Source organism: Uloborus diversus, chromosome 5, assembly GCF_026930045.1.
Source record: "Uloborus diversus isolate 005 chromosome 5, Udiv.v.3.1, whole genome shotgun sequence".
NCBI classification, from domain to species: domain Eukaryota; kingdom Metazoa; phylum Arthropoda; class Arachnida; order Araneae; family Uloboridae; genus Uloborus; species Uloborus diversus.
The window spans coordinates 43,506,517-43,533,360 of NC_072735.1; the positions used below are offsets into that span (position 1 = coordinate 43,506,517).

Consider the following 26,844-nt stretch of genomic DNA (forward strand, 5'->3'; position numbering starts at 1 on the left):
TCATTCAGATTTAAAAGTTTTGGATTTTCATTTCAATTAGTTATTGTTATATTGTTTTTCCCCTTTGTTCAGAAAAAATACCTAATATGTATATTTTTTCTCTTTTCCATTGTATTATGCCGTTTATTTTCCTAATGAATTAATCCTAATAAACTGAATGTGGAATTTTATTAATACAAAGATCAAAAAAGAAATGTAAGCCACAGTTGGTTATGCACCGTTTTTTAAAGTTGGAACCCGTCACAAAATTGTAGCACGTCATAGACAAGAAGTTCGTCCAAAATGTGAAAAATGCTTAAGAAAAGTATTAATTAATAATAAAAAAATCATTTGATTCAAAAGCACAAAAACGACACAAACTATTATACAAACAAACAAATATAATAATGCTTAGCTTATTTTTTTAAACACTCTTAGGTGAATGTTCTAATGGATTTAAAGAGCTCATACAAAAGTCATCTTGCGTTTAAAAGTCGTGCGTTTCAATTTGTAAAAAATTCTAAAGCCTAAGAGTAAATTTTGAGCCTCAAATAGGAAACTGACTTGCAAATCTCACCAAAATTTGTCAATAAAGAAAAAAAAAGACTAAGTACAAAATCGATTTTCTCTGTTCATGCACTGATCACTACAGTTTAAATGAAATAAGTCTCACTTATCGTCCCTAAAACTAGGTATAAAAAATAATTAACTAAATGAAAAAAAAAGAATTAAAAACAGGAAAAACGTTTGGTTTTGATGTAATAAGTAATAATTATTTTTATGCACATTTTTTGTATAAAATAAAAAATCATCATCACCTGATTTTACATTAAAATATATTCTTCTTTTCAACTTATTCCAATTTCAGGAAAAAAAAAATTAATACAAATAATCACGAAATTTTCTTCTAGTCATCCAGAGTTCATATTTCAAAAATAATACTATTTAAGCAAGAACTAATTAAGGAAACATACATTAAAAAATAAAACTGAAAGTGAAATGCCTTTTAAACAGTCAAAAATCATGTAAACCTGGCAAAATCTCACTTTCACTTTGCAATTTGTTGTTCGTAAGAATTCAGCAAAATAACCAAAAAGATTAAAGCGTCTTCTGAAATTATGCATAATTGAAATACGCACATATGCGTAAAGGCTGCAGTAAAAGAAATAAAATCTTTGAAAATTTATGTTACTTCTTTCTGGTAATAGAAACTATTTTACGGATAGCTAGGCACATTTCCGAATTGGAATGTTCTGCAGAATTTTTGAATCATTAAATTTCATTATATTTTTTTCGTAGCCATTTCCTCGAGCTTTATGCGTGGCTCTTAATTACAAAATTTTGTTCAAATGCTTATTTTATTTCCAAATGGAAAGCCTTTGAATATATGATTTCTCCTTATTTCTTAAAATGGGCATTTTTGTGTCATCTAAACGGAAAGCTAGGAGTATTTTTCATGCAATTTGCAAGTGTGCAGACAGTTGTATGAATAGCTTTGGACGAACTGAGAATCGATGTTTTCCGTAAATTAGGAGAACTCTTTATTTTCTGTGCAATATTCTGTTATTTCTGTTATCCACTTATGCGTTAAATTTTACTTTGAGGCAATATGTTTCTTTAGTTTTCAAAGAAATAATCTACTAAGCATAAAAATAATATATTTCGGAAAAATAAATAGTTCTTTAACTTAGTAGAGAAAAACTATCAAAATTCAACTTCAGTTTTGAAAACATAACATAAATAACTTTTCATTAGAATTTTAAAATCATTAAAGGGAAATAAAGTTTTATAAGCATATGTATTAAGGCATAATAAGTCCTAACGAAGATAAACTGGTTTTAATTATTAAATTCCATAAATATTTATTTTTAAGGGTTTTTTTTTCTTTAAACAACTTTTGCCAATTATTTTTAGGCGAGTTAACCTTGGTTCTAGGTGCTTTGGATAGTTTCCATACGTAAAGCAAATTCTTGAAACTGTTATTTTCAAATTTTCTGTCTTTGATATCGAGGGTACCATGCTAAATTAATGAATTTGAAAATTGGTACTTTTCAGGAGAAACAAAACATCTTTTTTTTTCACCTGAGGCGCAAAGTTATTTTCAATTTTTTAAATTTTTTAGGCAACTTAAAGTGTAAAACAATTGTTTGAAGTAGTTTTAACTAGTAAGTAGTCCTTTTTGACTACTATGGCAATCCTTCGAAATTGAAAAAATGCAATTCGCGATTTTTTATGTTCGTTAGTTTAGTATGGTGCGGACAATATAATGAACCATATTCTTAAACGTTAAAATATTGTTTTCTTACAATTATTTGCGTCTCAACGATTTTAAAATAAATGGATATTCACAAGAGGAGTTTATATCAGGCTTTTAAACAAAACGTATATCCACTCCTTCTAGACAACCAATCAAACCAATAAACTATATTATTTATTTAAATATTATCAGTTTCATACTGATTATATGCTAACCTTGTACATCGAAGACACAAAATATTAAACATACTGGAATTTATATAATAGTTGATATTTTCTTGTACAACTTTAAAAAATCAAAAAGGTTATGCTACAGTATGTAATAGACTACTCAAATCAAGTTCGTACATGATTATGAGCATGACTCTATTTATTCTATCGTGTGCGTTAGATCCCAAATTTTGTTGAAAATCAATAAAAAAGGAGCAACAGTTTTAAACCTGATTTAAAGTGTTTTTTTAAGAGCAAATCAGTTTAGGAGGCCGAAATTTTAGTTTTTTTCGTGAGTTTTTTGAACAAGAAAAAAAAAATCAGAACCTGTTGAAACTTGGAGGATATTTTATTCATCTTTTGAACTACAATTTTTAATTTTTTCAAGTCATTTCCACCAGAAATAGTGGAGTTAAAAGCTTCTGTCCCTAGGCGGTAGCTATTAGAGTTTGTTCCTGGTAGGCATTACCGAAGTCACAATTTTTCCTTCTCGTAAACACTATATTTCTTAATAATATAAACCTAATTCTAACAAAAAAAAGTTGAAAATTGAACGCTTTTGAGGCGCTTGATTATAATGTAATGATTTAAAACCATTTTTTCCATATTTCTTACATTAAAAAATAATTGTATTAATAATATCATCCCAGATTTAGGCTCTCCTCATTCTCATATAAATAATAGCCGATGATCGAGAAACCCGCGAGCTTAAAAAAATGTTATATTTCGGTTATGTTTAACATGCAGGAAAGGCTTTATTGTGACAAGGATAAAATCGATCCGGTAACATAGCTGTTTTACTGGTAAGATTGTGTCATTTCAGGGGATTAAAGAAACGAAAACATGGTCAACAATGAGCGCCAGCTACTGGAGTTTATTGTTAATCTGCTGGAGTAAGTTTTACAATTTTAGCCATCAAAATATCACCAAAGAGGTAGTGACTTCGTTCAAATGTAGTAGAGTAGAAGCAATTTTCACTCGTCATACCTTGTCGGGCGACTGTATAGTATATATATAATATTGAATGATCGAGTAACGCTGACGTCATCAACAATGAAATTCGCACCACGGCATCAAAATTGGATAATATTTTTTGGTAATGATTGACATGCAGGGAAATGCTTTATTTTGACAGGGCTGCACTGAATCCGGCAACGTAACTGTTTTACTGGTAACACTCATTTTAGGAGAATGAAAAAACGTAAAAATGGTCAACGATGAACGTTACCCATTGGACTTTAGGGTTAATCCTCTGGAGTTAGGTTAAAATGTCAACAATCAAACTATCACAAAACAGGCAATTACTTCGTTCAAATGTAGAAGCAATTTTCCCCGGTCATACCTTTAAGGGCGGTTTTCTAGTATGCAGTATAATTGAATGAAGAATATTCGCACACATTTTTAGAACGATAGGCCAATAACTATTTGAGCTATAATGCCTACCAGCTAAAAAAGAGTTGATTCGAGAAAAACGCGTTTGAAAAAAATGTTGTGAATGTTTTCGAATCTTTTCAATTACTTAAGTGTTTATGGTATGGGAACTTATCGGAATTTTTCATTGAAATTTTAGCAACATATTGTTGAATGACTTTACTAACAAATTATGACATAAAAAAATGATTGTTTGACCTGTCTTAACTCCCCCCCCCTCACAAAAAAATAAAACAATATTTGCTGCATATTAGGTCTAAAATTTCTTCTAATGCCTAATTATACTGGTTAAAAACCTTCAATCATTAGTGCAATTAATTTTGATGAATTAAAGTAGGTAATTTCAGTGATAAATGAAACCACAGACACTACACATCACCGCTTTCATAATTAAACATTTAATACATAAAACCATTACAGCTTTTAAAGTGAATAATGAAGTCAATCTTCCATTCTTGTATTTTACCGAAAACTAAGACTAAAATGCTACTTTATCCAGTTAAAAGCTCTCATATATTTCGCCATTTAGGTTCTCTGAATGGAGGCTCGAAGAATAGCACCTAATTCCCATTAAGTTGAAAGAGCAATTTCAACAGCTATAAAAATTTAAATTCAAGAATTACGTTCTTTAAGTCAGCCTCACTCAGCATAATGGATCAAAGAGCATCTGGGAGACCTCTAAATAGCTTCATTAATGTCTTTAAAGAAAGGAAAAGCGCAGTGAAAAATTTGAGTGCAAGGCTTGTAGTTATGCGAAGATAGAGCTGCGCTGGGATTTAATAGGCGATTTGTTAGGCTTAAGAGGTACCACCACCAGGGATTCAGTAGATCAATGAAAGCGATTTCGATTGCAATGAAAGTATTTACTGGTTTTAAAAATAAATGGGGCTGTAAAAAGAAATATATTCGTTTAACTTAATATATTCTCCTTTTTGTGGCGTTTAACCGAGGGGAAAAAACTTTTTAAAATACGTTGTAATACCAAGAAAAATTATAAATCATGACACATGTTGGAACAATTTGCGATCTATAGCGATTATCATAAAATGCATGGATAAATGGTAATGCAGTTTAATTTTTTAAAATTTGTTAGATTTATTTCTAGTTATCCTGCTACATAGTGTTAATATCATCATTTGCATATAAATAGTTTTCCTAAAGCTCCTATTATGTATCAATAAGTGTTTCTTTTTTCGATTTTGGTAAGTGTTTAGCGAGGAAGGAATTTGGGAAAACATGGAAAATTGTGCCATTTTCTTTTTTATTAATAAATGAAAAAGCAACGCCAAAGTTGCATGGTAGACCGTTTGACCGAGTTTAATGAAATTTGGCAGACAATTATTTCTGAGCATACGGTTTTGCCCTTCGAAGACACATTTTCTTGAATTTGTCATCATTACTCTTCATATTCTACATTTAGAAAACATGTCATGTTAATGTTTTAACAAACGAGTCACTCTTCTTTTGCATTCAACACTTTCATACCATTTGAAGCAATTTTATGGATAGAAAGTACTTTTAGTTTCAACATTTGTAGTTAAATCAAAGAAAAATAACAATTATCGCATATCTGTGTTAAGGCTACTCAAAGTCTTCCTATAGTGCAAAAATATTTGTTTGCACTTATTTTTTGTAGATTTGGATTGATATTTATATTAACCATTAAATTCCCAGATTTGCTTGCACAACTAAAGGTTACAAATTCCTTAAAAAAAAACGTGCTATGTTTTGGAAAGTGGTTTTAGGTACCTGCGAAACATGTGTATAGCATTTTTGTAAAAATTGGGTTTTAAAAACATTTATTTCCTCAATTATGGATACGGAAACTTATCTTTTAAATTAATACGAGTATGTCTTGATTTAAAGTCCTACACTTACGTTAAGTTAGCCTGAATTTTGCTGAATTTTTCGCTTTACATTTATGTAGTATACATTCTTGCTACAACTTACTAATTATAATTTGTTTATTTTTATTTGATATTAACATTTTTTGTACCAGAACGACTAGTGCAAATGAGCTAATTGGCAGCTTTTCAAATGTAGTTGCTATTTTTTTACAAAATGAATGTATACCACTTGCTTTATTTCTCCAATTATTACAGTGGAACCAAATTTTAAAAACTCATTTTATGTTTTTGCACGCTGTAACTTAGGAAACCAAAAACAAAATGAATGCATACTTTTATTTCTATTAAAAGGTTCATGAATAATATTGTAAAACAATTCTCCGATGAAATAAAAATAATTTTGCAACTACAGTCAACATGAAATCAATATCAATTTTAATGTTATTTCACTCAGCTTAACTTCAATTACAACTAGGTATATCAAGAATGTCCAATTGTTCCTTAAAAAATAAAGTTTTAAGCTAGTTTTTCATGATTCAATCTTCCGCGATAATTTGAAATAAAAAATTCCCAAATAAAATAAAAAGTAATCCCTTTTTTTCTTATGTACGCATTACGAGTGGAATGATAAATTACTTAAGAAAATGTGTTCGTTATTTAAGATCACTTTCGAGAGTGACACTTAAAAAGACTTCAATCAAGTTTGGTTGAAAAAGAAAATTTTCATCGCTTTTTATAATGAGGTACTCAATCATTTTTTTCTATCACTGTGTTTATAGTTGACAATAAAAGCAATCTTGCAAGCTCTTCGCACTTTAGTTCAGATATTATCTATTAGACGATGTAGTTAAAGGGCAGTTCTGATTAGCAATTTTCAAGATTGCTTTTTAAATATTCAAAGTTCATTTGATGTTTGCCCTTAGCTTTACTGCTAATAAGGTGGGTGGACCATGGAAGGCCACTGTAACAAATAAACAGTTTTTAGGAGCTCAATTACTGCATAAATGAAAGAAACAAATTATTAACTAACACTTTGTTTCATTTTGTATCATATACATTACTTTTTTTAATTCGAGATATTATCAATACTTATTAAACTTAACTTTTGTTAAGCTCTTCCAAACGACCTTGCAAAGAAGTGAACTCTTTGCAAAGATAATATCATAAATCAGTCTTTCAACTTAAAACAACAGCTGTATTAATCAAACTATCCGCATATTTTAAAACTACATAAACAGCTCTTTCATGTAAACGAAACATTAAATGCTTGACATATAATCTTCTTCAAAAAGCTCAATGAATATTTCACGAACACCATCGTATGACTAAGAATATATTAATGGCCGTTATTTACTAATTACAGTAATAAGTGTTATACCGAAAATAAATAACTTGCAATGCGTTTTAGATTGAAATATATATTTTTTTAAATTAACCCATAATGGCCTTTTTATGGGTCCATTCTTTGTAAGGCCAGAATGTTCCTAAGAAGGACTAATTAACAATTATCATCTATGACAAGCTTTTTTTTATATTTAAAAAATAATAGTCACTACTTAATAAATGGTATTCTATCAGTGCGTCTTAGAATATTGAATTTTAATGCCGCAACATTTGTATTAAGTTGATTATTTTGCAGTTTCTATGGCGCATTTTAAACTATCTTCATCTGTTAAACTTCCTCATTTTTTAGGCTTATTCCTGACATGTATGAAATATGAAATTATGCATAAAATATTTAATCATCTATACTATCATCGACTTAATCCTATAACCATATTTACAGAAATAACCTTTCCATAAAGTAAATTTAAAGATATATCGATAATAAATTAATTTAGAAAGAAATATCTATTTAGTCTGAAAAAAAAAGTTGAATGACCCTCATAAAAATAATATTATAATCACCAAACATTCTTTTTTAGCTTTTCGGGTACGTATTTATAATTAATAACTTTGTGTTCATATTTCCATGATTTGTATATATTCTTAGCAAAGCCCATGTACCCTAGCAAGGCCAACTGTTCAAGTTTTGATTGGCCTTACAAGGAACGACATGCTTTCATAGGAGTTTTACCGATATTTTAACTAAAACTGAAACAAAATTATTATTTTTTTCTTTAGTACGATAGCAAATATTTATATGACAGTTTATAGTAATAGTAAGTTATTTGGGTCATTCTCTAGAAAATTTAACTTTTGAACGCAAATATTTTTCAATTTCGAATTTTTTTTTTTTTTTTTTTTTATTCTTACATGAAAGTGTTACCTACTAGAAGTAACCATAAACAATGGCCCAGTTAAGTTCCAATTATTTTACTCATTAACAAAAAAAAAAAAAAAAAAAGAAGAAAAGTGCCCTGTGAAAATGCTTTGGAAATGAAAAAAAAGAAAAAAACTTTTAATATTTAAAAATAGATGCCAATTTAATATCAAAGTAGTTATTTTCTTAATTGTGCAATCAATCAGCTGTTTTAATGATTATTGGGTATGTAATGGAATATTATATTAAGCTCTCTTGAGTAACTTGGCTTAACTAATAGTTTCAAAACGTATGTTAAAAAATAATACTTAGTAAATTTAAGGATATACTGGCAATTTATAATTTTGGTAGAATGTCTATTATTGACGTATTTCCCCTCCATCAGTTATTTTCACCTCAGAAGTAATTTTATTAATAAGGTCTGTCATGGAGGTGAGATTCATGGAAGTGAGGATCTTTCCATTAATATACGCCAAATAGATACATTTTTCATGGACATTTTTTTTCTTCGTTATTACGATCTGCACATGTTAAGCATATGAAAACATACATGAAATACACCGCCAGCTCAGTCATTTCCAGCCGAGGACTGCAGTTTCGTGCTTATTAGCACTCATCAGCACGGCATAGGAAAGTGACTGAGCTGATGGAAAACCTCTTATGGAAGCCAAGAGGGCCAAACAAACTGGTAGCTAATGTAGAATTAGCACAGACCAGCCGAGTGACCGAAGCAATGGTTCGGTTCAACTCGAAAATTGATGGCAAGGCATGGTATATTCAGTAAATTACCGCCCTTTTGCCAGGGCTAAAGCAGAAATACATGAAATACACCGCCAGCTCAGTCATTTCCAGCCGAGGACTGCAGTTTCGTGCTTACTAGCACTCATCAGCCAGGCATAGGAAAGTGACTGAGCTGGAGATGGAAAACCTCTTATGGAAGCCAAGAGGGCCAAACAAACTGGTAGCTAATGTAGAATTAGCACAGACCAGCCGAGTGACCGAAGCAATGGTTCGGTTCAACTCGAAAATTAATGGCAAGGCATGGTATATTCAGTAAATTACCGCCCTTTTGCCAGAGCTAAAGCAGAAATACATGAAATACACCGCCAGCTCAGTCATTTCCAGCCGAGGACTGCAGTTTCGTGCTTATCAGCACTCATCAGCTCGGCATAGAAAAGTGACTGAGCTGGAGATGGAAAACCTCTTATGGAAGCCAAGAGGGCCAAACAAACTGGTAGCTAATGTAGAATTAGCACAGACCAGCCGAGTGCCCGAAGCAATGGTTCGGTTCAACTCGAAAATTGATGGCAAGACATGGTATATTCAGTAAATTACCGCCCTTTTGCCAGAGCTAAAGCAGAAATACATGAAATACACCGCCAGCTCAGTCATATCCAGCCGAGGACTGCAGTTTCGTGTGAGTGCTAATAAGCACGAAACTGCAGTCCTCGTCTGGAAATGACTGAGCTTTTGCCAGAGCTAAAGCAGAAATACATGAAATACACCGCCAGCTCAGTCATTTCCAGCCGAGGACTGTAGTTTCGTGCTTATTAGCACTCACACGAAACTGCAGTCTTCGGCTGGAAATGACTGAGCTGGCGGTGTATTTCATGTATTTCTGCTTTAGCCATGGCAAAAGGGCGGTAATTTACTGAATATACCATGCCTTGCCATCAATTTTCGAGTTGAACCGAACCATTTCTTCGGTCACTCGGCTGGTCTGTGCTAATTCTACATTAGCTACCAGTTTGTTTGGCCCTCTTGGCTTCCATAAGAGGTTTTCCATCTCCAGCTCAGTCACTTTCCTATGCCGGGCTGATGAGTGCTGATAAGCACGAAACTGCAGTCCTCGGCTGGAAATGACTGAGCTAGCGGTGTATTTCTGCTTTAGCCCTGGCAAAAGGGCGGTATTTTACTGAATATACCATGCCTTGCCATCAATTTTCGAGTTGAACCGAACCGTTGCTTCGGTCACTCGGCTGGTCTGTGCTAATTCTACATTAGCTACCAGTTTGTTTGGCCCTCTTGGCTTCCATAAGAGGTTTTCCATCTCCAGCTCAGTCACTTTCCTATGCCGGGCTGATGAGTGCTAATAAGCACGAAACTGCAGTCCTCGGCTGGAAATGACTGAGCTGGCGGTGTATTTCATGTATTTCTGCTTTAGCCCTGGCAAAAAGGCGGTAATTTACTGAATATATGAAAACATGTTCACTTCTTTTTTACATTAATTTACATCCCTTAAATTCAAGAGTAGCCACACTAAGTTATTAAAGCAAAATCTACCTTCTTGTTTTTCGATAAAAATCTCAGAACTTCTACTATGGCTGAAAATAAACAAGGGGGCTCTCATGTATCATGGAAATTTAAAACGTGATGTCATTACTGCCACGTGTTAATGAGAAATGGCATTTTATGTTTAGGTAACCTAGGTTAGAATTTGTTGTGCGACATGACTCCTTGTCCTTCTAAAACGAACTAAAACACAATATTAAAAACTTAAATATACTTAAACAATTAGTATTTGAGACATTTGGGAAATGAATAATAAATAAATAAGTATATACTTTTAATTCATAAAGTTATTGAGCAACTTAAGCAGTCCCACAAGATGTGCGACATGGCACTGAGGTGAGAATTCATACGTTGTGAACCAAAATTATCTTAAAATAAAAATTATTATTAGAAAATAGGGAAGTTGCAACCTCTTAAATGTTCATATTTTGGCTATTGGATATTGTTAATTGACCCTCAAAACTAAAAAATTCACCATCGCCGAATTTTTAAAAAACCGTGGTTGATTTTTAATGAATTTTTAAAAATCCACGCGAAAAAGTACGCTCTTCTGAAACGTCACGAGCCTACGTCACAGGGCGCGAATGGGCAGCCTTCCGCCGAAGATCCCTTGTTTTCGCTAGGGACATTTTGAGCTGATATTTATATTTTTTAGAAATTCAATAATCCTTTTAGACACACTATGGAGACCGGATTCGTTAAAGCAAAATCTAAATAATCTTCCTCATGTAACATCAGGGATGATATTCGAATATTTCCGAGAGGATTAGAGGTTTGATGTTCCAGAAACGCAAGGAGTTAAATGCGAGGAGATAAGCCTTTTACGTTTCGTCTTCGAAGTCGAATGCGTGACCTTCGGCTTCTCCTCGATCGGAAGAGCGCATGACGTCACTTCCTATGCCATTTGACGTCACAAGCGCTTGAACTTTAAAAATTAATTAAAAAAAAACTACTTATGGTATCGCAAAATATTTTTCAATTTTGATGTTCTTACATGTTACTCTATCATATAAAATAAAATTGAAAAATCGAAAACTTCCCTATTGTTGGCCGGTTTAGGTAGATATATTTTTGTTGAAATTAAAAATCATTGTTAAATGAATTGTTTCTTAAAGTTTTTTTCTGTAAAAGGAGTTTGACAGAAAAGTTACATTTTTTGAAGAATGACTCATTTACAAGAAAAATTACCTTTTACTTAGTGTGCGAATTACAATTTTGACGTTTTAGATCGAAGTCTACGAAGCGAGGACCCGAACTAACAAAATAGCGACGTGAGGAACTCCCTTGTCGCATCTTTGTTTTTGTGTTTGATGGAGCGAGATGTGAGTGGAAGGAATTTGTCATTACATGACAACAACTACGATTTTTTATAGTTGGTCTTCAAAGGACATTGCCTTCCATGGTCCACTCACCTTACTACTTTTAAATAACCAATTTTGATGCATAATTTGTAAATATTTAATGGTTAATCACACTTATCCACAAACTAGTTAGTATCACAAATAAACTATTGAAGGCATTTGTGATAGTTTCCTCGATTTAAGGGAAATAAGTGTAACGTCCTCGAATCGCAACACATATTTTAGGATTTACTTTAGAATTTTAATCAAATAAAATTGAAAAAAAGACAAAAAAGTGATTTTATAATGGGCACAGTTTTCTGATTGCTTTTTTTTCAAATAAAAAAGTAGTACTGCAGTTTAATCAAACAGTGCTGTTATTGCTTAAAATAAAATCTTAAAATTCATAAACATCAAAACTCAAGGCGTAAGGGTGGGAGACGGTTGACCTTTAGTAACTTTAGACAACTTCATGTCGAATTTATTTTATGTAAAAAGCCAAACTATTTTATTCAAACTTTACTATTTAATAGTTTGAGACTACACTATTTTAGCATCTTCCAAAGCAAAGATCCTGTTTAGAATTAATACAAAATGTTTACAAAACACAAATTACGTGACATCATGAATTTTTCTTCTGCTGAAATGATGATTGGAGGATTTCATTTCAATTGGATATTCTTTAGGTCGTTTTTTTTTTCTTTTTTTTTTTCGTGTAAACTTCATCATAATATGAAAAAGTATTGTTAAAATAATAAAAGTTTAAAATTAACTGAAAAGGAATTCATTCGAAATTTTAAGATTGAATTTTCAAAATTTAATTACCGTTTGTCTCTGAAAATGTAAGTTCTGGAATTTCACCCGAAATTTATTTTTAGACACAAAATGAAAATATATGAGCTTTCTTAAAACTACATCAAAATGTATGTGCTTTCCGAAAACTACATTGAAAAAATGTGCTTTCCAAGAATTGCGCTGAAAAATACGTGCTTGCTTGGTTTCCTTCATTGTATTTTATTTTCCTTTTGTTCGGTACCAGCAAGAGCATTTTTATTTAGTTTTATGCTTAGGAAATATTAGTTGTAATTTGTATTTTTGCAAAAACTAATGTTTTAATATTTTTTATTTTTCCTCAAACTATCTAGCTGAAAAATTGATTATTTTTATATATATTATCAATCTCAATCTTTTCAAGAGAAGCATTTAGTATATCAAATTTTTTGCTTTAGGAATTGTAAGTTTTTGGCTAATAACCAAGTTCTATAGGGATAAAAAAAATAAAGTGCAAAGTTTTTTTGGAGATATAAATGAAAATTAAAGAAACATAACATATTTTGAAACACTTTTAAAATATCCGTAAAAACTATAAAATCTAAAAATGTTTTTTTTAAAATTAAGTTTAGATTTTAAAGCAAAGAAATTATAAGTAAATAAATGAAATTTATAAAAGTACAAGTATTTTTTAAAAAATGTTAAATTATAAAACATCATGCATGCTAATAATATGCATGGATAGTTGGATCTTTCGGTTGGAGAGGCACATTTATACCAAGATATTTGCTTTTAAAACAGTGCATTTTGTGCATGGACGTCATGCTGTATAGGTAAAAAGGTTAAGGCTATAAAAAAAAGAAATAAATTAACTTTTAAAAGAAAGTTCGTTTTCAAAGTAAAAATAAGTAAGTATATTAAATGCAAAAGTAAAATTATTAAAAAGCGATCCCTACTTATTAATTACATGCCAGAATAGTTGCCTCTTTATGGAATAAAACAATTGACAATCGCTATTTCCCTTGTTTGCATCGATTTTCAGCATTTATAAGCATTCCGTTGGGATCCATGGAAAAGCTCAACATTCAAATTCGCCACCGATTTGATTGCAATATAGATCTCATTTCTCCTTGAAGTTCAGTGTTTGAGAATGAGTCATTGAAGCTATTCATTTCCTGCCGAAGCTTCTCATGGTCGATTGCATACTAATGGCACATTAGTTATTCAAGTAGGTCACTATTGGATATCGTCCGTCCAGCAAATGATATGTTTGTCTCAATTCGATTGAATCTGCGTAGATTATAGAATCACTAAAAATCAGCAGAAATCCCATGCATGTTTGGACAGGAACGTATGCTTCGAATTTAATTGTTTTATCAATTAAACATGGAGTTAATCATGCATAATATTTACAGGTATAACAACTATTATTTCGTTGAATTTCAGTAGTAATTATCCACTGTACTTATTGCTCGTGGATAGAAAGTTTAACGTATTTTGTAATCATAAAATGAAAGTAAAAACATAATTACAGATCAAGCACACTTTTTAAACAGTGATAATGTAGGATACGTAGTATTTATTAATTGAGATGTCTTCGATATAATGAATTTCGAAGGAAAAACATTTCCTTCGTCACCATAATTTTAAATTAAAACATTGTCAAACATAATAAACACATCTAAGCTAGTTAGTTAACCCTTCTAGTGAAACATTTTAATGAAACTTTCCAAGACGTGTTTTGAAGTCCAGTTTTTACTTGCACAAATTAGTGCGAAGTGATAGAAAATCTAAAACATAAAACACGAACATCAAGTTAAGTACATAAGTAATTCTAAAAGTATTTTAAAACGCGGAGAAAAAATGCAAAAGAGAAGTAAAACAAAACATGTTAAAGTGTTCGAGAAAAATTATACATTAAAGCCTAAAAGAATGCTTGGAAAAAATTTTTTACTGTTGGATTTGCTTCGTTTCATAAATGGCGCAAAGGTTTTATTCATCTTTGCTATAATGTGCGTGAATAGTATGAATGCACACTCTATCAATTTCGTAAAAAAATATTTGATACTGTAATAATAATTATGTGATAATAACCAAATACTGTAATTAAAGATGCAAACTTACTTATTGTATTTTTTCTACTTATTTATATTTCACCATGGTATTCTTACTTAACACACTATTTTTCCAAACTGTTTGTGGGAAATTAAAACATCATAAGTTCTATTGGCCATGATGACCAGTATTTAAACAAAAAGAAATGATATGTTTGCTGTATGCATATTATCCTATCATATATCACATATCATACGTTATATATCTGCCACATACTTTTTTGGCTTAAGTTGCTAAAGGCCATTGTACATTGAACGTGATAGCATGGGAACTTGATCGTAAGAGTTTCTTCAGTTTCATCACCAAGCTCATTCGAAAGGGTACGTCTTGTAAATTAGATGCACCATAAGCATATATGCTGCAAATAAGTTCATAACAGTTAAACAGTTTGAGTCAAAATCTGAAAAACGTTCCCAGCGTTAGAAAAAATAAAGAATAAAAAGTAAATAAATAGAAAACTTAGTGCCCCTTTGAAAGTTTAACTCGATCAACTGATATAGGCTGATATTTGTGTTCCAGATAAACGTTACTATTATGAAGTCAATGTGCAATTCGATTTTGGGGTAGTAAATTGTAGATATTCAAAGTTCGATGTTCCCAAATACTCACCAAGTACATGCTTGTTACATGTGCACTTTATTAGTGCATTGATCTTACATATTTTCATATCCTTTCAGATCTATGCCTAAATTGCGGAAGTGGATATAGTTGGCGTTTCCATGTATGGGTTAAGGAAAATGCAGAACTTCAGCTCTTATGGAGAGTTGACTTTCCCTGTAGCTAGACTTTTATGCTTTAATTGCTACTCTACTTGGAAAAATGAATTTACACTCCCAAATGACGTCAGTAGTTAGCATCAGCATTTTCTTTCTTTCTTTCTCCTTCTTTTTTTTGCAAAATCTAACTATTGAACGTTTATTTAAATAATTACTAACCTATTCAAATAACTCGATTTGTTTATATGAAAGTTTATGAAGCGTGTAAAACCCTATGCAAAATAATGTGGGATTTGCATTATTATGTTGCATAGTTCAGCAATAGTAATACTTATTTAAATAAAAATATAAATATATTTTTTCTTTTTTAGATAAAGATTCACATTTTTAAAGACGTATGCCGGCAGACATTATAAAACAAATATTGCACAATACCAAACTGCAACGCCTTCCTTTTTCAAACAAATGAGGTTCAGTTATAAAATGCTTAGTGTTAGAAAACAGAGTGCTTGAAAGTTATTTCCTGCGTTCCATTAAAATGGGAAGTAAATATTTTCATAAGTATATTGATGGTTTATACACTTCAAAAAATCGATTCATTGTCAAAAAGCATAATAAAAATATAAATAAGTATATGAAATTAAAATTTCTTATAATTTTAGAGAAGTAATGAATCTATTGGTTAAGCAATTAACGGAGAAATAAATTTAAGATGGGTAGTTTTATAGTAGCTGCATGATGGTTAGCGAAAAGCAAGAATTACAATCTGCGCGTGGAGCAAGGAAAAAAAACAGAAACTTTTAAACAAATAATTAAAACAAAAAAAAAAAAAAAATCCTTGAGAGCAAGGTGGAAAAACCACATGATAAGAAGAATAATAATAAAAAAAAAAAAAAAATACTTAAGTTTCGAAGAGAAGTTCTTTTTTTCACTACAAAAATTTAACGATAGATACTTCCAAAGTGACTGCAAAATTAAACAGCACAACCCGAAATCGAGCATCTTTGTAACAACAAATTACTTTCTATACAGCCCCATGTAAATCCCTTGGTCATTTTGAGTTTAAGTATTGATGACTAAGCCACGTTAAGAGAAAAGGTTTTATTTTGAGAGGCGCTCGCTTTCGTTTGAGCTGTCAAATCAGGTATGAAAGAAAATAAATTGGATTTTAAACCCCACACATTTTTTTCAGCCACTTTTTGCTTAGAAAATAAAAATATTCTCCCTCTTTATCACGCTTGATGAAGATCGATACTATTGCAACTAATAGAAAGTCCCCATCTAGGTGGAAGAAAAAGAGTAAATGAAATCGTGGCACTTAAGAAAGTGTCTTTAACGTTCATCATTGTGTGGAAGTAAATTTTATTAATAAACTTCGATCAGTTGTGCACTAAAAAACTTTTTTTTTTTCTTGGGTACATTAATTAGTGTTAACACGCATGTATAATTTATTAATGATAAAAGTTGCGTGAAAGAATATATAAGCTAAAAAATATGCTTCAAATATTTATGAAGGCAATTATTTTGTAATTTTCGCGAACTATAAATATAAAAATCTGTGCGTAAATATAATAAACAACATGGATAAATATTTTGCAAAAATACTTTCGGAAGATGAAATATTGTTTTTATTCGGAAGTCATTTTTGAAAACCAAATTTCTTAGATAACACTAAGCTCTCTTTCTTTCGTTAGATGTTCTTTCGATGTTAATTAATAAAGCTTAGCATTTCTTTTCACTACAGCACAAAACATAAATTCGTGTTCTGTAATTAGTTTTATTTTTTTATCATAATAATTGCAGTAATTAGGATTTCGATGAGTAATGCATTCGTAGTTAGTTCATTTGTTCTATTTCTCTTTTAAAAATCATTTATTCTCACAAAATGCCTTACATGCGTAGGGATGTTTAGTTCCTGAAACAAAAGGTACTAGATTAAATTTTATTTCACTTTCGTTTAGATAATAATACGTTCACAATACAAATATCATGATAAAAGGCTTCTTTTGTTTAAACTGATTGTGCATTTACTGAATGCGATTTTAATTGAAAACTGCAGCACAATTTAAACTCCGTGTTTTCACAGGTCCTATTAATTACTCATATTTACGTTTGGATATACTAATTTTAAAGGGTAGAATGTGAATTACATAGGTGGATGCAGATAATTACGATTTGTAGTTAAATACGTATATCAAAAAAAAAGTATGCATAATCGAAAATATTCAGAGTTCTTCAATATCTTTTATACGTAACTGTTCATGCTAACGTTAAAATTGACCATACTTCATTTGTTTTACACTAACACATGGGCCATTCCACGCAAAACGGTCATTTTTCCCCCGCACGAAGCGCCTCATATATGTCATTAAAAATACTTAAAAGTATTAATGAACTTTTTTTCGGATAAACAAATTAAAAAGTTATGTGTAATACTTAAGCAAAAAATTTGGTCATTACCCTTTAAAATCATTACTTCTTTTATGAAATATATGAACCGTCACATGCGGGACTAGAAGTAGCGGATTTTACTGATTTATTCACAGCCGGAAAAAATTTGCAGACCGGTTCGGAAAAAAAATAATAAAAAAATCGAATGGTAGTTTTTTTCTTTTTTTAATTCTTATTTAAGATGTAGTTTTTACATAAACTCTCGAATATGGGAGTGAAACACTACCCACAGATATTGATATTATATATGGTTAGAAAAGCAGTTGCAATTGTTCTAATTTTCTAGAATAGTTACGGCGGGATTTTTTCGTATTTGTACCTCAAATTTGTTAAGACGTCGCTGAACTTCAGGCACTACTTTCTGCACTAAAATTACTAATAAAAAGTCAAATAATTATCTTACAGTTTTCCATTTGACAGCATTAGAAAGGGCGATATATATATATATATATATATATATATATATATATATATATATATATATATATATATATATATATATATATATATATATATATATATATATATATATATATATATATATATATATATATATATATATATATATATATATATATATATATATATATATATATATATATATATATATATATATATATATATATATATATATATATATATATATATATATATATATATATATATATATATATATATATATATATATATATATATATATATTTTAAACTCCAGATCGTACCCGACCTATGGTCAAAGATCCAATATCCTATCTCAATTAGAAAAATATTTACTGGCGTTTTAACCTATACAAAAAAATCCTAACCTAGAAAATATTTTCATCATTCAAGCTATAACGTTTTTTTTTTTTTGTGTTGCAATGGTGACGCCTTCGTCTTAGTTTGTTTCTTATCTTTAGTTTTAAAATCTTAAGAGTATTTTATTTTTTAACGATTCAGAGCTCTAACACGTTGAGGGGGAAAAACAATGCCTTTAAATTTAGGACGATTCCACGTGTAACGGAATGATATTTTTGAAAAAAAAAATGATTAGAATGAAATTATTGGAGCTTAGGTAAAATTAAGTGTGAACTTTTTAATTAGCGAAACATAATATTTATTTTTATTTCGGAGTGAGAAATGAAATTTTTATTTGTGCAAGAGATTCTTTTTAAACTTTTAGCACGAGTACAGCCGTGCGGGTAAGGCTAGTAACAGTTTAAAAAAAAAATAACGTGCGGCTTGTAAATTATTTGCAAAAATGGTGCTGCAATCATTACAATTTCTTACAAATTTCTATATTTTTACATTTTTCGTAAACACAGTTTCAATCAAGCATTGATTACATTTATACATTATAGTTAAGGCGCAGCTCATAAATAATACGCGAAAACGGCACTGCAGTGTTTAGAGATGAATCAAGTGCATCGCAATCGTTAATGCACGGGGAGCTGAGTGCACTTTATAATTCAAACTGCCACGCTTTGATGGAATCTTTGCTGTGCGGCATTCTAATGATGGACGTGACAAAGGACGTCAATTTGAATGAATACATGATTGAAGCCCGAGAGCACGTTGCAGCAATCAATCTTAGTTTCGGTATAACTCGAAAGCATATTATTAGCGATTAATATTTGCTATGTGTATGCATTATATAGTAGTATATGCTTGCGCTATGTGTGAGTATGTAAGTCGAATAAAATGCGCATATATTTATGAAAATGATTAAAAAAAGTTCTGTCCAGAACTAAACGAGTCTACTTTTAGTGTACCGTCATTGAAATTCTTGTGTCTGGTCAATATACCCTGAATTAGCTGAAAATTCAAGTTATCTCAAGCATACCTTTTTAAACATTTGAAGTTGATTTCTAAAAATATAATACGCCTCTCTCATGTACGGAAGTACGTTCGTGAAAAATGAGTAAAAACAACGAACGAAGAAAGTAGTAAAGGCCTTAAACAATTATATCAAAATTGTTTTCCGTAAAAAAATTCTTGAATCGTTCGCAACAAAAATACGCTATTCCATCGGTAGTGGGAACAGTGAGATATATACGTTTTGAATTAGCGATACTTGGAAGGCTCTAAATTTAGCGCATAGCAATTGCAATAAAATAATTTTTAAAAAACAATGCAAATAGAATAAGTTTTAAATATAAATATATGTGACATAATGTTGCTATAAAAAACGTAATTCCATTCACATATATTTATTTTTTTTTTTTGCTATAGGGCTTCCAAACTTATTTAAATACTACCCTGTGCGGCAAAAAAAAAAAAAAAAAAAAAGCCCTTCGAAATGCTTCTGACATTTCGTCGGCTGATTCTTATGTAAAATGACGCCCTGAATCCGAATATCTGGTACGTATACGTATCTGATACGTTACACAAATATCTGGTGCGTATACTTACCAATTTTTTTTTTAAATTTTCCTTAGTTTCAGAGTAATTTTTATTATTATTATTATTATTATTTGAAAGTTAAAGGAGCTTTATATTAACTGCTAACATAATTTTGGCGGGCAAGAGAAGTTCACAGTTCAAGATCATGGACAACGATATCAAAAAAAAAAGGGACTTGGGGGGGGGGGTATACCTTTTAAAATATTAGAAAAGTCGTAAAAAACCATCTTTTTATTCTGCTTTTTTAAAAGAGATGTTTAAAAAAAATCGATGGAGGATGAGAGTATAAGACTCGTTTCTATGACATCCATGTTCAAAAAAAATTTCACGATGTAAAAAAAAAAAAAACTATCTTGTGAATGTCGCACGTTTCATACGAGTTGAATCCCATGTCTTCATTCAAAAAGATATTCTTCTGGCTGATCCGTAGGTAAAATGACCCCGTCTTTTCAACTACGATCAACTTTCTTTCCATCACACCCCCCCGTTTTAGAATCTCCCACCCTGATTCAGAACCATTTTTTTTTAAATTTGGAGGGGGAAAAGAGCGTTACAATAACCGTTAACATTATTCGGAATGACTAGAGATGTGCAAAGCTCAAATTCTTGTGCATATGTAGCAAAAAGGAAAACTTGCACCCCCCACCAAATACAAAATGGGGGGATGCTTTTCTACAAAAATCTGTACGTGTAGGGGGGAAAACAGAGATCATTTTCGGATTCAGGGGGTCAATTTGCAGAAGAATCAGCCGGAATAGCATCGGAAGCATTTGAGAGTTCTTTCGCTGCACAGTGTGTTTTTGACTGGTGTCCCCCATTTTTTCTTTTATATGCACAATATTTTGAGCTTTACACATCTTTAGCTAATCAGAATAATCTTTACGGTTATTTGTGATGATCTTTTCCCCCTCCAAATTAAAAAAAAGGGTGTCTGAATCAGAGGAGGGGAGGGAGGTTCTAAAAAGGGGGCATGATTGGGGGAAAGGTGGTCGTAGTTGAAAACAAGGAGTCATTTTACATAAGAATCAGCCAGAAGAATGTCTTTTTGAACGAAGACCTGCGATTCAACTGGTATGCAACGTGCGACATTCACATAATAATTTCTTTTTTTTTTTACTTCGCGAAATTTTTTTTTGTACATTGGATTTATAGAAGCAAGTCTTATACTCTCATTCTGCACCAAATTTTTTTTCTCAAACATTAAAAAAAAAAAAAAATCAGAATAAAAAGTTCGTTTTTCTTGATTTTTCTAATATTGGGGGGGGGGGGTATACCCTCTTTTGCGATCTGTGTCCAAGGTTTTTTAACTTGAACCTCTCTTGCCCGCAAAAACTATGTTGGCAGTTAATATAAAGCCTCTTTAACCTCAAAAAAAGATAAATAAATAATTGCTCATAAACTAAGGAAAATTGAAAAAAAAAAAAACTTGGGAATCCTTTAAAAATAATTGGTACGTATAGAAGGAAAACGGAGAACATATTGGGATTCAGGGGGCCATTTTACATAAGAATCAGCCGACGAAATGTCAGAAGCATTTTGAAGGTTTTTTTTTTTTTTTTTTTTTTTTTTTTTTTGCCGCGCAGTATTATATACAGCAACAGTCTAGTTGTAATTAAATTCAATTTCACTGTCAAATTTCTCCATTTTTCATTTAAAACTTCCACGGGGGCAGTGAAAAAAAAATTATTGGTGTCTCACTTTCTCATTGTTCCTTCGTAGCAAAATATGAAATCATTCGCTGCCATTCTCAGACAAATATAATTAAAGTATCATTCTAATGCTAAAATGAGCGTTAGTTAACAGGCTAATGTAAGATTCAAAAAACCAGTCTGTAAAGTTTATCTCTCAGCGCAACAAACAATAAAATAATTTACTTTGATGGGTTCATAATACGATAACCTACTTATTTGTGTTTTTGCATGATCCTTAAAAACAACGTTTTTTTATATAATATTGTTACAGCGTATCGGCCTGAGTTATCGGAAGTTTTTTCCTGGCTGGAAAACTTTAAGCATAAAATAAATTGCTATTGTCTCACTGTTCTTTCTGTCTCACTCTGCCCACTTCTTCCTCACGCATTTTTAAATTCCTTCATAAATATCACTGCATTTTTTAACATACATTACAATCTTTATTTCATCATTCAAAACTTTTATCTTTCAATCATTGTATCCAACTTTCACGAAACCAGAAACTCATTTTCAATATCATGAGAGACAACAAACAATTTTTTTGCAAAATCTGCAATTCGTATATTTGTAGATAACTGAAAATGTTTATCAGGAAGATAAGTTTAATATTTAATTTGCACAATAAGTGTCAATATTTAACGTTTGTTTGTTACAGTACACTTTGGAAAGTTCCAACCGTCTGCATTATTACAACTTTTCCTGAAATTTAACGGTAAAGAGTACTGGTATCCATGTTTCCAGTACTTTTTCGTAAAATCCTAATTTACTGTAATTTTGTGATAGAAAAAACCAAGAACGTTCAGGCTAAGGCCCCTATAGTGGAGGAGCCGACGCATCCGCCATTTTGGAGCAAACTTGATCCTGTACTTCGTAGCGTTAGCATTGCTGCCGATGTTTACATTTCTTTAGCATGTGTTAAATTGAGTCAAATGGGTGGTTGTTCGACTGTTAATTGTGTAAACAGCTCCAAAAAAAGATTTCGGCTTTTCAGATTTCCAGTAGATGCAGAAAGAAAAAAGAAATGGATTAATAATGGCATGCGAAGTGTATGGCAGCTTGGAAACGACGCCAACTGTTTCCGAAATTTCGCCAATGTTCAACTTCGCTCTCCGATTCTCTCGTTCTCTGTTTGGCGAAGGACTGCCAATAAAGGTAGCTTTCCCTGTTGTAGTCTTGCTCCAAAATGGCGGATGCGTCGGCCTCTCCAGTTATAGGGGCTCTAGTTCAGGCCAGTTTATCTGAGTAGAAAAACTTAGGTACAAGAAATGGAGTTCGAACCTGCGTTTTTATTACTGGACGGTTTGTTAGTCCTCTTACCGGTTGCGTCTTGATGGGGTAGCGTATATATGCATTTATATCCTTCACTCCATAAGTCACGTGGTTTACCAAGTGGCATTACTTACTTTTCCAGTACAATTTATTGTATTTTTTTTCCCGTTGACAGAGTTATCTTAAAAATTTCAAGAACCTTTAACAGTGTTCAATCTTTACTAATAATAAAGCTGGAAGTCTCTCTTACCGGATCTCTGTATGTCAGGGTCTCTCTCTGTCAGAATCTCTGTGACGCGCATAGCGCCTAGACCGTTTTTTCGATTCCAATGAAATTTGGCACAAAGTTAGTTTGTAGCATTATGGTGTGCAACTCGAAGCGATTTTTCGAGAACTCGATGTGATTCGTTTTCTATTCCACTTTTAAGAACAAAATTATCATAAGATGGACGAGTAAATTACGAAATTATCATAACGTGGAGCCGTAACATGGGCACAAGCCAAATGGCGAGATGCGAAATTATCATTACGTGGAACCGTAACCCGCGTACAAGCCAATTAGCAAGAAAATTCACCATACATTATTTGTAAATGTACTGGCGATCCAAAAGACCATTTAATTTTTCCATTACGAGCAAAGCCGTGCGGGTACCACTAGTATAAAATAAAATCCTTGCACAACATTAATTCACATTAAGATAGCTCAAAGTTCAAAGGAAAAAGAAATAGTACTGAGTCAATACGGGGAGAAATATCCCTTAGGAAACGCATTGATAAAAGCTGTAAAATCGGAGCAGTTTTTCAATTTCCGGAACGAGAATTTTATTTGGGACAGTTGCATATATGCTACGGCTGCATCCTGCGAAATCGCATTTCCCATTTTCAAACATCCGCGAAACATATTCAATAATTCAGGGCTCCGAAGTGATAAAATAAGAAGTTACGGCACAAAATTGAGCCTACTTACGTATATTTCGGCAACGGATATCCCTGGGCAGCACATGGAAGTTCTACGGAATGTCCCACTTCTGCTTCGATTTTCGGCTGGCTGTGAGTGATTCTGGGAGAAACGCTGCTTCGGGCATCTGAGGAGAGAAAGAAAACTGCTCTTGAAGTGGTTTCAGATGGCTTACTTGCATCTATTTTGAATCAAAGTATTACTTTTAAGCGTTGGAAAACGCCGATGCCGCAATAAAATGTATTGTGCGGTGCGGCGGTTGAGGAATTTTCAATATGGTTATGTTATTAAGTCAATAAAATTAAACGAATTCTTCCCTGTTGAGAGATGATTATGTTTTAAAATTTTGGTTGCGTGTTTAATATAATAAATTAAAAATAAAGTATAAAGATTCGACAACTAAAGTGTTGCAAGAAAAATGCATTCAAAAATATATTTATACTAAATAATGCAAATTAAATTGAACTTTTTAAATTTGTTAACTTTTTTCGAGTTTCAAAATTTTTTGTTTTAAATTGTTTAAATGAAATATTAAAAATGAACATATTTTTATTTCTTCGAAACTAGATATTCTAAAAGATTTTTATTAATACAGATGAGAAAAAGATGTGGTATATAACGAAAAAATGCATTTATGCTTGAAAATGAATCAATTAACCAACGTTCTGATGCACAGAAATAAATTACTGCAAACACGTGTTTCGATGTTACGAGGAACACCTTTTTTAATGCAAAGAAGCGTGAACTTTTGGATGAAAATTCCTTTCCTTGATGACTTTATAAAAAGATCACGCTTCCTTGCATTGAAATAGGTGCTCCTTGCTACACCGAAACACGTGTTTGCAGTAATTTCCCAGTTTGAATTGTTTAAATAAAGTATTAAAAATGAACATATTTTTATTTTTTCGAAACTAGATATTTTAAAATATTTCTATTGTTACAGATGAGAAAAAGATGTGGTATATAACGAAAAAATACATTTATGCTTGAAAATACAGTCGACCCTGCTTATTGGAATATCGGGTAATAGAATATCTCGTTTAATGGAATGAACTTTCAAAACACCAAATCGTTGAAACTAGTGAATTCTATCCCGGATAATAGAATATCTCGCTTATTGGAATATTTTCTCATGGCAAATCGGCTATTCCATTAAGTGGTCGACTGTAAATCAATTAACCAACGTTCTGATGCACAAAAATTGTAAATTACTGCAGACACGTGTTTCGGTGTTTCAAGGAACACCTTTTTCAATGCAAAGAAACGTAAGCTTTGGGATGAAAAGGCCTTTCCTTGATGACGTTATCCAACAGCTCACACTTCTTTCCATTAAAAAAGGTGTTCCTTGTTGCACCGAAACACGTGTTTGCAGTAATTTGCAATTTTATTTTGAATCAAAACGTTGTTTAATTGATTCATTTAGACTTTTTTTTGCAGTTCAAAAAGGGAAAAAAACATAGACTAAAGGGAATAAAATCATTTTGACAAATAAATAAATATAAGAACTCTATATTCAGTTTTTTTTTAAATATTTTTTTTTTCCGAAAAGTATATATAAGAAAATACTAGCATTATTTTATAATCTAATTGCACATACTGCATTTCTCTCCTTACATTGCACACAGTCATATCATTTACTAATCTGTACCCTTCCACGCCTATCTTCATTCGGTGATTATTTTGGATTATGCTGCCTGTCAAGTGGTTGAGAACGTGTTTTTTGGGTTGAAGGTGGAGGGCAGAGTAAAACAGAACCAAGTGAGATTTATATTGCTGCCATTACTGGTCACGAAACAATCTTCGCAGAACCGTCTGAATGCAACGGTCGCGTTTTCTTGAAAATTAATTTCCATCTCTCCAGGTCATACATGCGTGTAGACATTGGTATACTTAACCGAATGCATTCCGTTGGATTTGTTAGTAAGGATAGAATTAATAACTTGAAGGAAAAATACTCCTCCAAGCTAAATGAATTCAATTGTAGTAAGAGATCTTAATACATACGAAATTTTCCCAGTTTTCAAATTATTTTGTTTCTAGAATATGGATTTAAATATTATGATCTATGTCCTTTAAAAAAATCAAACTCTGAAGCTTTGAGATTGTAACATTGTGACATACATAAACATAGCTTATGATCATGTATAGATCGGCTCTGATAAGTATTTTCATGGCCATGCTAATATTTACTTCTTTTTGGGTTATATAAAAAGGAAAATTGCAATGCCTGCTTTTATCTCACTTTCCGTTCTCGCTAAATAATCCTTTTTACAAAGAAGTAAACATTGCCAAGGTCATGTCTCAACTTATCAGACCAACACTACCCCTGGCGTTTTTAAAAGGATAACCTGGAAACAAAATAGAAGAGGCAATCATATCCAGAAAATAAATAATTTTAATTTTTTAACATGGAGGCCGATCCAAGAATGAGCAGTAGAAAGCGCGAATCGAGGTATGCAACTTGAAAAGAAAACCAGTAAATGAAGAACATTAAGTTTTTAATCCACAGTTTCATTTCCACTCTGAGCAGTAGAAAACATGGATTGAAGTATCCAATTGAACTGTCAACAATGAAAAGGCAACTCAGTAACGAAGTCACGTATCACATACGCACATTTAATGATGTTATGAAAAGAAGGTGTTACATAGCTATCACAAGCAAATTAAGTATTGCTCAAGAAATAATAGTTGAATAGAACACTAGCTTTTTCTTAGTATATCACATATCTTAGTTATTCTAAAACGCTGTTTTGACACACTATGGGGAGGGTTGGTTAAACTTGATGTAATATTTTTTTATTTTATTTTTACCGGGAATCTTTCAAGTTCAATTTCTGATTAACAATATGCGAGTTTTTCAAAGCATTTTAAAAT

General features: G+C 31.5%; 1 protein-coding gene across 1 annotated transcript in view; it reads right to left on the reverse strand.

The window, feature by feature from the left end:
• Positions 1–26,844, reverse strand: part of LOC129223379 (cell adhesion molecule Dscam2-like) — a 288,920-nt gene that overhangs the window by 129,072 nt on the left and 133,004 nt on the right. The window contains exon 5 of the mRNA XM_054857958.1: positions 23,980–24,097. Coding sequence (XP_054713933.1) covers positions 23,980–24,097 — 118 coding nt within the window. The remainder of the gene's footprint in view (positions 1–23,979; positions 24,098–26,844) is intronic.